Source organism: Oncorhynchus mykiss, chromosome 26, assembly GCF_057628025.1.
Source record: "Oncorhynchus mykiss isolate SJ-2025 chromosome 26, ASM5762802v1, whole genome shotgun sequence".
NCBI classification, from domain to species: Eukaryota; Metazoa; Chordata; class Actinopteri; order Salmoniformes; family Salmonidae; genus Oncorhynchus; species Oncorhynchus mykiss.
Window position 1 is genome coordinate 3871677 of NC_143047.1, and position 12300 is coordinate 3883976.

General features: G+C 44.4%; 1 protein-coding gene across 9 annotated transcripts in view; it reads right to left on the reverse strand.

Annotated features, from left to right (window-relative positions):
• LOC110506264 (bifunctional glutamate/proline--tRNA ligase) overlaps positions 1 to 12300 on the reverse strand; it is a 57098-nt gene that overhangs the window by 15976 nt on the left and 28822 nt on the right. For all 9 annotated transcript variants that reach the window (XR_016492166.1, XR_016492165.1, XR_016492164.1 and 6 more), the window contains 12 exons: positions 7590 to 7797; positions 6896 to 7008; positions 6439 to 6550; positions 5809 to 6147; positions 5417 to 5629; positions 5005 to 5223; positions 4159 to 4386; positions 3609 to 3877; positions 2088 to 2139; positions 1498 to 1707; positions 1235 to 1307; positions 913 to 992 (listed from right to left, as the gene is read on the reverse strand). Coding sequence is in view for 6 of the 9 variants with exons in the window: in XM_090221727.1 (XP_090077853.1) it covers positions 913 to 992; positions 1235 to 1307; positions 1498 to 1707; positions 2088 to 2139; positions 3609 to 3877; positions 4159 to 4386; positions 5005 to 5223; positions 5417 to 5629; positions 5809 to 6147; positions 6439 to 6550; positions 6896 to 7008; positions 7590 to 7797 (2116 nt within the window). In the remaining 3 variants the exon portion in view is untranslated. The remainder of the gene's footprint in view (positions 1 to 912; positions 993 to 1234; positions 1308 to 1497; positions 1708 to 2087; positions 2140 to 3608; positions 3878 to 4158; positions 4387 to 5004; positions 5224 to 5416; positions 5630 to 5808; positions 6148 to 6438; positions 6551 to 6895; positions 7009 to 7589; positions 7798 to 12300) is intronic.

Consider the following 12300-nt stretch of genomic DNA (forward strand, 5'->3'; position numbering starts at 1 on the left):
ACAAACAATTCGGTAGGAATGAGGTTTGGGCAGTAGGCCTTGTACATTATCAAAGCATATTGGATATATGCCTGGCCTGCAAATATTATTATTCTCAGACCATATTACACTTCAAAACTCAAGCTTTAATAAAATAGATCAGTTGGTGTAGCATTTGCAAGGCACTGCGGGGCATGAATTGAAATAATTAGCTTTTTATTTTACTGGACTGATTGTAACTGTATCTGATGGTCATGGTGCTTTCAAGACAACTGGGAACTCGACATCAGTGACCTTCAGCTCGGAAAGTCCGAGCTCTAGAAAGACACCCCAGTTTCTGACTTGGAATTCAAAATGATCCCAGTCAGATCACGTTTCCCCCTGTATTCTTTGACAGTCTCTCTGTGGTCATGGTTTTAAGTGCTTCAATCTTACGTAGACTAGTAGCCTATCAAACTTTGCTGTGGCCAGGGTCATGGAAGCTCTCCAGGCACGATAATTTGAGTGATCCGATTGGCCAGCGCTGTAGGCTTACTCGAGTTCGCCACAGATCTCCCGGTCCATCGGGTAGGCAGAGTTTGACTTTTTGGGAAAATAAAATGGTTCAAAATGGGAAGACCGTGCTTACACAGTGCGCAGGGCTTCTGAGTCAAGTGCAACTATTCACAATGCAACACAAATAAAACATTTAAAAAAGGAGTGCATGCCTTTATTGTTGGCTTTTCAACAGAAATGTTTGGTGATCGACTGGGAATGCCTTGCGATCAACTGGTTGGTGACCACTGTCCTAAACAGTTCTGACAAAAAAGACAGTGGACATACTAGACAGGGTTGAAGTCTTCTATTTTCAGTAGGTTTTTCCATTTTGAAATTGTACTGACCCTAACAGTGATGGTGAATATGACAATTATCATTCGTGGATTGGACACTGACCACAACGTTGCACCACTGGTTGAGTTTGATGGGGAGGTCTCTGTGGGACTGGACCCATTTGGCATAGGAAGGGTACATCACTGTTAAAAGAAAAGACGAAGGATGCATTGGTCAGGGTGTGAATTCGTAAATGAATACACATATGGCATAGAGAGGGTAGAAGTAGTAAGCGCCTTGCATGAAAATATCCATAGATACGTTGTGTCGTAAGTTACACCTGTACAACGTAGTTCTTTGAGACCTAGTGAAAAGCATCTGGAAATTCAATGTGTCAAGTTTAACTTTAAAGTCTGACAGAAGTGGTCAGGTGTGTTTGTCTTACCAGTTTCACTAGTGGGTCGAATAGCGACGGGCTCGGCAAGCTCAGTGTTCCCTGACCGCGTCACCCAGGCGACCTGAAGGCAGCACACACACAAACACAGTTCACTACAAATGTGTCAAATCACTTAAAGGGAGATCTTCAGTATGACAAGAAATATGGTGATCACACATCACTTGAGAAGCAAGGACCAGGATTTCCAATAGGGATAGATAAACACTGACACCCCCCCATCCAACCCCACACACACACATCGCAACACCCACCTCAGGGGCAAAATCTGCGATGTGGGACTTCTCCTTCTCTAGGGCAGCCTGTGAGACAAACATGGGGAAGTAGCAGTTCTCCACGCCCAACTTCTTGATCTCGCGGTCAACAAACTCCTTGATGGACTCCCAGATTGAGTATGACCAGGGCCGCAGCACATAGCAGCCGCTCACATCGTAGTACTCAATCATTTCCGCCTTAGTGATCACCTGGAGGGGCAGATGTGAAGGTAGACACTTGTTTTGAGCCCTATACCATGGCTGCATTCTGATTCTCCACCCTTTTCCCAATCCTCTAATGGATCTAAAACCACTAGATTGGTGTTATCATTGGCTGGAGGGACTTTCCACCATTGTTAAATCAATGACAGGAAGTGTGCAAGTGCACACCCGAGCTCCAGGCCCTATTCCCAATTACTTTTTCACATCCTTTTAAATCCACCAGGGGGAATGTACAAGGAGTAGAAATGGAATTGGGCTTCAGTCCAAGAGAGTTTTGTGACAATCCCAAAACTACTGGTTTTAGTAGAGTTTAGACTGCTAGTCCAAAAACTGGGGCAATAATCACTCGCACAGGTGTAAAGACTCACCTGAGAGTACCAATCAGACAGGTTCTCCTCCTTCTTAGCCTCCAGTCCCAGTCTAAAATGAGGAAAATACACAGAAATCAGGTGTGAAAACCACACAGTATACTACGGATGAGTTCAACAACCTTTTCTATTTTATCGATTAGTTGATGGTTGCTGGGGCCAAAATATAGGAAGAGCTGTGCATGCATACTAGACATGTTGACTTGTCTATTGCAGAGGGAAAGCCATGTTTTGTATCTAGAGAAGTCAAATCTATGCCCACTTCGCCCAGCAATGGAAAATATCACCTCAATTGGTGTTTTTCAATTCCCTATTTCAAACAGATACGGATGAATTAGACAGACTAATCGATTAATCAAACTCATCCCTACAGAACAGTGCAAACACTCAGCAGAAATCCATCATCCAGTACAGTTAAAATGGTGAATCATAAGATGTTCGTCCTTTGCTTTTAAATCCAAGATAAAAATCATGCTATTGTAGAAAAGTTATCAACAGCCAGCCATGAATAAGTTGAAAACAGAAAGTCTATCATGTTGTAGCGTCTACTGCTACCTAGCTCTGGGCCTGGGAAAACTGCTCAACTTTAGCACCAACCCGTCTGCTAGCTCGGCCCTGAATCCATGGGAATGCACCCATGGGGGACACCAACCGACGTACGGAAATGAGATTAAGTGGAGACGGCAAATGTTGTCACGAACATGACAGTCAAGAAATGCCATGACAAAATATGCATGTCCATTGAAAATAAAACTGTTCCACTGCACTACATTTACATGATTTCAATTTTAGCTGTCATTTAGCAGTCGCTCTTATCCAGAGTGACTTACAATAGTGAGTGCAAATCATTTCATACTGGTCCCCCGTGGGAACCGAACCCACAACCCTGCCGTTGCAAGCGCCATGCTCTGCCAACTGAGCCACAGGGCACTACATATCAAAATCGGATTGGCTAATCATGCCGTCAATCCAAGGCCCTGCTGGTAGGGTCAGGGGAAGATTTCTCCTCAGATACCGATACCGAAAACCCTGATTGGATAGCTATTCCTGTTTTCATTTTTCCCTTCCCCACCCCAGACACCACACTGAACACAAGAGACGAATCATGATCGACAAGACTAATGTAATTTTCAATCACTTAAACCTTTAATTTTCAGTTGAAATATTCTTAGGCTTCCTCTGAAGGCTCTGACAGTACAGCACTGTCCAAGGGCAATGTTTTGGGCCTATGGCACAGCAGATCAAACCACACAGGTAAGAATATCATAACGCGTGCACACATTCTTGTATTGCTGACCTCAGCAGGAAATCGAACCCACTACTCTGACATTGCAAGCGACAAGCTCTACCAACTGAGTCACACAGGACCACATCCACATTCAGCCGACATCCATCACCATCTCCCTTTCTGCCATCTATCATTCCATTTTCAAATCTCCACTCCATTAAAGTACCAATGATCTCTATTCATCCATCTCTGCTTCCCACTCTCCCCTTCATCCACCCATCCAACCCTCTCACCGTGTCTGTTTCTTGGGACCCCCCTCTCCTCCTCCCCCTGCGCCTCCCGACGAGACCTCCTTGACTTTGTCTCCTTTAGGCTGCTTCTTCCCTCCTCCTCCGCCACTACCACCTCCCTGTTTCTCAGACGTGTTCTCTCGGTCTTTGCGGTTCTTGTCCTCTCCGCCCGAGGCTCCGGCAGAAGCCACAGGTTTATACTCCTCTCCTGTGAGGGCCTTGTACTGGGTCTTCAGGGCCAGAAGCTGCTTCACGGCACCGTCCAGCTGGTCCTGGTTACAAGGATGCCATCATACATTGGTTGTGTTATGCGGTCTGTTGCATTTAATTACTCAACCATCAGGACTATCCCTGAATAACAATATTAAGATTTAAATCTGATTATCATTTAACATTGGCACAAGTGGCTACAGTTGCCAACGTTAGCTAGCTATTCTAACTTGTACATGCGCCAAAATGTCAGCATTCCTCATCTGAATAGCTTGTTCTGGACAACATGTTTTCAGCTCTTTTGGGCATAGATTTACATGAGGTGAAATTAAATCTCACTAACCTTAGGAGCCTTCTCCGACTTCAGCTTCCTCACTAACTCCCCCTGATGGGACACCTGGGAGAAGAGCGCCTTAACGGAGGAGATGGACTGGGCATCAGGGGCGGGGCTAGCCTGGACAGGGGCAGGGCTGGTGGCTGGGGCCATGCCTGGTTTATAGTCCTGGCCAGTCACCTGCTTGTACTCTGCTTTGAGAGACAGCAGATGCTTGATGGCTGCGTCCATCTGGTCCTGAGAGGGAGTGGACAAAAACAGAAGGGTTCATGTCACTTTCTTTTAAACTACCGTAAATGAATTAATAAAGCTGTTAATGCCCAAAATATGGGGTTAAAAACATAAGAAAGATCAGGATACTTAAAAAAATATATATCTTAGATTTAAGAGACAATTCAGAACAAGCTTCCTTTTGATATGTTGTCGGGACTATTTGTTGTTCCATGTAGTGAATATGTTATACAATGCCTTTGTATGGGCTAATAGCAGTAAGACCAAAAATCATTTTATCAAATAATTAGTGTATATATTTCTGGGGATACTTCAAGGGGCCGTAAAATTCAAAATCAAATAGCTAAATGATCCTTGGTATGACCTTAAAAAGCCATATAGTAGAACCCCCACCTCCTCCCCTGGCTTAGACAAGGCTTAGACTCTGATGGGTTCATATTGTAAAGAATGTTGAAATAGAGCAGGCATGTCAATTCTCTCCCCAGACTAGTGTGTGTATTTCTATATCGGAGGGTTGGGTTAATACAGAAGACACATTTCCATCATCTATATTCATTTATGAATAATTTTATCAAACTTGTGCCTAATGAATGCCAGCCTATCATTCCTTCCTGTTGGCCTCACCTTGGGGGCCTTCTCAGTTTTCAGCTTCCTCACCAAGTCACCCTGCTGAGTCACATGTTCATAGACGCCTGAGCCAGATGTGACTGTGGGGGCTTGGGTGCTCTGTACTGGGGCTGCAGCAGGGACTGGGGCAGTTCCTGGCTTGTAGTCCTGACCTGTCGCCTGTTTGTACTCTGCCTTCAAGTCCAAGAGCTGCTTCACCGCAGCATCAACCTGGTCCTTTGTGGAGAGATTGATCAAATACAGTGGTTAGAGGGATGTAATGTTCTATCAATGGTAAAACGTAGAGAACAGTTATGAACAGTTGGAGCAAATAGAGATGAGAGACAAGTCTTACAATGTACTATAACCGCATAATTCCCAATACCTGCAGGCTAAAAGTAAAGCATTATACTGAACTTGTCTTCCTTACCTTCGCTGATTTCTCAGATTTAAGCTTCCTCACAGTGTCTCCCTGTTCGGTCACACGTTTGTATAGGCCTGAGGGAGAGGATGAGGCGGATGAGGCAGAGAGAGCAGTCTTGGCTTGGGCAGCAGGAGGAGGGGTCATCCCTGGCTTGTACTCCTTGCCTGTGATCTGATGGAACTCTTTAAAATCCGGCAGCTGCTTGACTACAGCATCAACCTGGTCCGGGAGAGAGAAAAAACAAGAGCGTTTAAAAAAAGAAACCTATTTTTTATTTCTACAGGTAGAAAATATTTTAACTTGTGACTAGGAGGCATCAAAAACAAAAATGAAATGAATAATGTTTAATCTTCCACTCGTGATCTTCCAAATGATAAACGAGAAAAATATACTCAAACCTTGGAAGCCTTCTCAGACTTCAGCTCCTCCTGCTGGGTGATGCAAGCAAAGGGGCAGGAGATGGAGTCAGCAGAAGGTGCGGGGGTTGCGGCCTTCTGAGTGGTGGAGCTGGCGGGTGGAGCCATGCCTGGTTTGTAGTCCTGGCCAGTCAGCTGCTTGAACTGGGCCTTGAGTGACAGCAGCTCCTTTACCACTTTGTCCACCTTCTCCTTGGGGGCCTTGGTGGTTTTCAGATCGCGTACCTTCTCACCTTGAGCCACGATGCCGGAGAAAACGGCGCAGGCATCGCTAGCTGGGGCAGAGATGGGAGCGCCTTTGCACGTGGCTGGGAAGGGAACCTAAGAGGAGACAAGGAGTTTATTCCTTATATTACAGAAATGTTACAAAATCTGCAATAATCTAATTATTTACATGAATCTATAAGAATACAGGGTGTTTCTGAAAAATCAGGTGGAAGCACATCGCCAGGTGAGCCTCAGCTATATTGATTTGACTTATCCTATAAATGAGGAGACAAGTAGAGGAAGCCACTTCAGACTATTGAGATGAGCCCGTAGTTATTTCCTTTCTGTTGCAGTAAAGGAGAACTCTAGAAAAGGGGAAATAGAGGAGTAAGTATTAAGACTCACTGTGGTGGTGGTGGCCTTGCACTTCTCCTTGGAGCCAGCGGTGGGCATCTCCTTGGTGTGGCCATCGGGGATGAACAGCAGCACACAGGGACTCTCCTTACAGCTGTGGGGACTGGGTGACAACACCCAGGGACACGTTAGAAATACAGACACTGGAACGACGTGCTTCTGCATTTAGGAAATGTAGCACCCATCCAATCCTCTGGCCCAAGTCTAGTCTAGTTACCAGGGACAGTGTATTAATACAGACGCACTCTGGAACAATGCAGTAGTAGTTCATTTTGAAGAGGCATTGTGCTTTTCCTTTAGAGAATATCCATCTATTTATTTATTTATTTATTTATTATCTCATCCAACTATCAAACTATCAATCCATCCACCCACGCATCCCTCCCACTTGCCCAAACACAGTCACAGTCAAATCAACTAGTCAAATATCTTGTAGAGGAGATAGAACCTGATTGGCTCGTAGGGCTGGTCACAGATGTAGAAGCCCCGCCTCTGCAGCTGGATGATGTCACCCTTCTTCAGGTCTTTCAGACAGGGGTCACCCAGCATCTTCTCCTCCAGCTGACAGAAAGAAAGGATGGGAGACAGATGTGAAGAAGAGAAAGAGAATGTGATAGAGGGATGTGAGGAGAAAAAGGAAAACCCTTTCAGTCTTCCGAAGGATTAGAAGAGTGTTCCTCTATACTGGTCAATGATATCTGCTCTATTCAGAATGATGTGCTTTAATAATAATACATTACATTGGTAAAGCACGTTTCATTATAGAGAATATTCCAAAAGTTCATAAAATAAACACCAAATCCATATATTTTTTTTAACTACAGGCCAGCTGACACTACAAGGGATAACACCACCAAGGAGCACCGCTATCAACAGAAAGCCTTCCTAAAGCCTTCCAACGGTCATTAGGCCACTTTTTAAAGGAAGTGGTCCGGGAGGGCATTCCAGAGGCTGGGGGCGGTCAAGCTGAAAACCTGATTCCCCAAGGAGGAATATACTTTATTATCATAACATTTTTACAAATAAAAAAAACACTCCCTCACACGACACACACACACACACACACACACACATCGCATAGACAAACACCCTTGACTCACACACACACCTACACTTGACCCATCCCACCCTTGCTCACCCACCTTGCTCTGTTTGTTGATGTACTCCTTGAAGTCATCCTCCTTGCCTATGACAGGCTTGGTGATGAGGTGCTGGTAGTTAACGCAGACGGTGGGCAGCAGGGGCGCGCGGGGGGTCTCGGCCAGCCACGTGATCTTGGTGGTCTTCTTGTAGTCCTTGTTCTCCAGGTTCAGTTTTCCGCCCAGGGAGGTGACCTTACCACTGGCATCTCTGGATCACAGAGATCAAGTGAGGTAGAGTGGGGGGGGGGGGGGGGGGGGGGGGGGTAGTAGTTAGGAAGTTGACATGTCTTTTTACCATCATTGTACATTTGGCAACATTTTACTTCGAGTCAATGCATTTTAATGTGACACATCAGTGACGTTGAGCGAGAGAAAGACAGAAGGGTATGCAGTGCCTTCAGAAAGTATTCAGACCCCTTGACTTTTTCCACAGTTAGGTTTCAGCCTTATTTTAAAATGTATTAAATATTTTTTTCCCCACCCGCAATCTACACACAATACCCCTTAATGATAAAGCAAAAACAGGTTTGCTAATTTAGAAAATAAGTATGTATAAGTATTCAGACCATTTACACAGTACTTTGTTAAGGTACCGTTGGCAGCAATTACAGCCTCAAGTCTTCTTGGGTATGACGCTGCAAGCTTGGCACACCTGTATTTGGGAAGTTTCTCCCATTCTTCTCAAGCTCTGTCAGGTTGGATGGGGAGTGTTGCTGCACAGCCAATTTCAGGTCTATCCACAAATGCTCGATCGGGTTCAAGTCCGGGCTCTGGCTGGGCCACTCAAGGACATTCAGAAACTTGTCCGGAAGCCACTCTTGCATTGTCTTGGCTGTGTTCTTAGGGTCGTTGTCCTGTTGGAAGGTGAACCTTTGCCCCAGTCTGAGGTCCTGAGTGCTCTGGAGCAGGTTTTAATCAAGGATCTCTCTGTACATTGCTTTGTTCATCTTTCCCTCAAACCTGACTAGTCTCCCAGTCCCTGCCGCTGAAAAACACCCCCACAGCATGATGCTGTCACCACCATGCTTCACTGTAGAGATGGTGCCAGGTTTCCTCCAGACGTAACGCTTGGCATTCAGGCCAAAGAGTTCAATCTTGGTTTCATCAGATCAGAGAATCTTGTTCCTCATGGTCAGAGTCTTTAGGTGCCTTTTGATAAACTCCAAGCAGGCCGTCATGTGCCTTTTACTGAGGAGTGGCTTCCATCTGGCCACTCTACCATAAAGGCCTGATTGGTGGAGTGCTGCAAAGATGGGGGAACCTTCCAGAAGGACAACCATCTCCACAGAGGAACTCTAGAGCACTGTCAGAGTGACCATGGGGATCTTGGTCACCTCCCTGACCAAGGCCCTTCTCCTCCTTCTTGGAGAACTTCAACGCTGCAGAAATGCTTTGGTACCCTTCCCCAAATCTGTGCATCGACACAATCCTGTCTCGGAGCTCTACGGACAATTCCTTTGACCTTATGGCTTGGTTTTAGCTCTGACATGCAGTCAACCGTGGGATCTTTATATAGACAGGTGCACCTTTCCAAATCTCATGTCCAATCAATTCAATCTACTACAGGTGGACTCCAATCAGGTTGAAGAAACATTGAAGAATGATCAATGGAAACAAGATGCACCTGAGCTCAATTTCAAGTCTCATAGCAAAGGGTCTGAATACTTAAATAAATGCAATATTTCATTATTTTCATAAATTTGCAAAAAACCTGTTTTCGCTTTGTCATTACGGGGTATTGTGTGCAGAATGCTCAGGATTAAAAAAATAATAATAATTGAATAAGGCCTTAACGTAACAAAACGTGGAATAAGTCAAGGGGTCTAAATATTTTCTGAAGGCACTGTATATTAGTTACATGGTGTAGCTATAACATCTAGGCTAGGGCATGTGGAGAGCCACAGCATATTTTATTTTAAATTTATTTAACTAGGCAAGTCAGTTATTAACAAATTCTTATTGACAATGACGGCCTACTTAGAAGGCAAAAGGCCTCCTGCAGTAACGGGGGCTGAGATTAAATAAAATATATATTGTTTTTTATAAATATACACACAACGTATCAAGTGATCTTGATTAGTTGAATTCAGTGTTTCACTGCTTAGCTGGTACTGCTGTTTCCTGGGACTAGGTGAACACTTGCCTAGTCAAAGCCCTCTGGAATAGCCTTCTGTAAAAAGCTACACATCTAAAAAATATATTCCGATCCCACTTTAAATTAAGAACCATTTATGAAGGCTTTATATAGCATACATAAAAAGCGTCAAGCACAAAATAAATGCTTCACAAATCTATAGGATTATGTCATGGTTTATAATGAGTCTGTAGCCATGAAGTGCTTTGAAAGGCTGGTCATGGCTCACATCAACACCATTATCCCAGAAACCCTAGACACACTACAATTTGCATACTGCCCCAACAGATCCACAGATGACGCAATCTCTATTGCACTCCACACTGCCCTTTCCCACCTGGACAAAAGGAACAGCTATGTGAGAATGCCATTTATTGACTACAGCTCAGCATTCAACACCATTGTGCCCTCCAAGCTCATTACTAAGCTAAGGACCCTGGGACTAAACACCTCCCTCTGCAACTTCCTGACGGTCCTCCCCCAGGTGGTGAGGGTAGGTAACAACACATCGGCCACACTGATCCTCAACACAGGGGCCCCTCTAGGGTGGGCGCTCAGTCCCCTCCTGTACTTCCTGTTCACTCATGACTGCATGGCCAGGCACGACTCCAACATCAACATTAAGTTTGCTGATGACGACAGTGGTAGGCCTGATCAACGACAATGATGAGACAGCCTATAGGGATGTCAGAGACCTGAACGTGTGGTGCCAGGACAACAACCTCTCCCTCAACGTGATCAAGACAAAGGAGATGGAGGACCGAGCATGCCCCCATTCTCATCAACGGGGCTGTAGTGGAAAAGTTGAGAGCTGCAAGTTCCTTGGCGTCCACATCACCAACCAACTAACATGGTCCTAGCACACCAAGACAGTCGTGAAGAGGGCACGACGAAACCTATTCCCCCTCAGTAGACCGAAAAGATTTGGCACGGGTCCTCAGATCCTTAAAAGGTTTTACAGCTGCACCAGAGAGCATCCTTACTAGAGGTCGACCGATCATGATTTTTCAACGCCGATACCGATAATTGGAGGACCAAAAACGCGATACCGATTTAAAAATCTGTCTATTTTTTTGTTGTTGTAATAATGACAATTACAACAATACTGAACACTTATTTTAACTTAATATAATACATCAATACAAATCTATTTAGCCTCAAATAAATAATTCAATTTGGTTTAAATAATGCAAAAACAAAGTGTTGGAGAAGAAAGTAAAAGTGCAATATGTGCTATGTAAGAAAGCTAACGTTTCAGTTCCTTGCTCAGAACATGAGAACATATGAAAGCTGGTGGTTCCTTTTAACATGAGTCTTCAATATTCCCAGGTAAGAAGTTTTAGGTTGTAGTTATTATATGAATTAGAGGACTATTTCCCTCTATACCATTTGTATTTAATTAACCTTTGACTATTGGATGTTATTATAGGCACTTTAGTATTGCCAGTGTAACAGTATAGCTTCCGTCCCTCTCCTCGCTCCTCCCTGGGCTCGAACCAGCAACACAATGACAACAGCCACCATCGAAGCAGCGTCACCCATGCAGAGCAAGGGGAACAACTACTAGAAGGCTCAGAGCGAGTGACGTTTGAAACGCAATTAGCACGCGCTAACTAGCTAGCCATTTCACTTCGGTTACACCAGCCTCATCTCGGGAGTTCATAGGCTTGAAGTCATAAATAGCGCATTGCTTGACGCACAACGAAGAGCTGCTGGCAAATGCACGAAAGTGCTGTTTGAATGAATGTTTACACGCCTGCTTCTGCCTACCACCGCTCAGTCAGATACTTGTATGCTCAGTCAGATTATATGCAACTAACACGCTAGATAATATCTAGTAATATCATCAACCATGTGTAGTTAACTAGTGATTATGATTGATTGTTTTTTACAAGATAAGTTTAATGCTAGCTAGCAACTTACCTTGGCTTACTGCATTCGCGTAACAGGCAGTCTCCTTGTGGAGTGCAACGAGAGAGAAGCAGGTCGTTATTGCTTTGGACAAGTTAACTGTAAGGTTGCAAGATTGGATCCCCCAAGCTGACAAGGTGAAAACGAACGATGGGTTAACTGCCCCTGAACGAGGCAGTTAACCCACCGTTCCTAGGCCGTCATTGAAAATAAGCAGTTGTAAATAAGAACTTGTTCTCAACTGGCCTACCTGGTTAGATAAGGTGAAATATTTTTTTTTTTAAATTAATACAAATATTACATGTATTTATTAGACTTTTAACTGACTTGCCTAGTTAAATAAAAAAAGGTATTACATTTAATTTTTAATAAAATCGGCAAATTACTGTCCAAAAATACTGATTTCCGATTCTTATGAAAACTTGAAATCGGCCCTAATTAATCGGCCATTCAGATTAATCGGTCGACCTCCAATCCTGACTGGTTGCATCACTGCCTGGTATGGCAACTGCCATAAGGCACAAGGCACTACAGAGGGTAGTGCGTACGGCCCAGTACATCACTGGGGCCAAGCTTCCTGCCATCCAGGACCTCTATACTAGGCGGTGTCAGAGGAAGGCCTTAAAAATTGTAAAAGACTCCAGCCACCCTAGTCATAGACTGTTC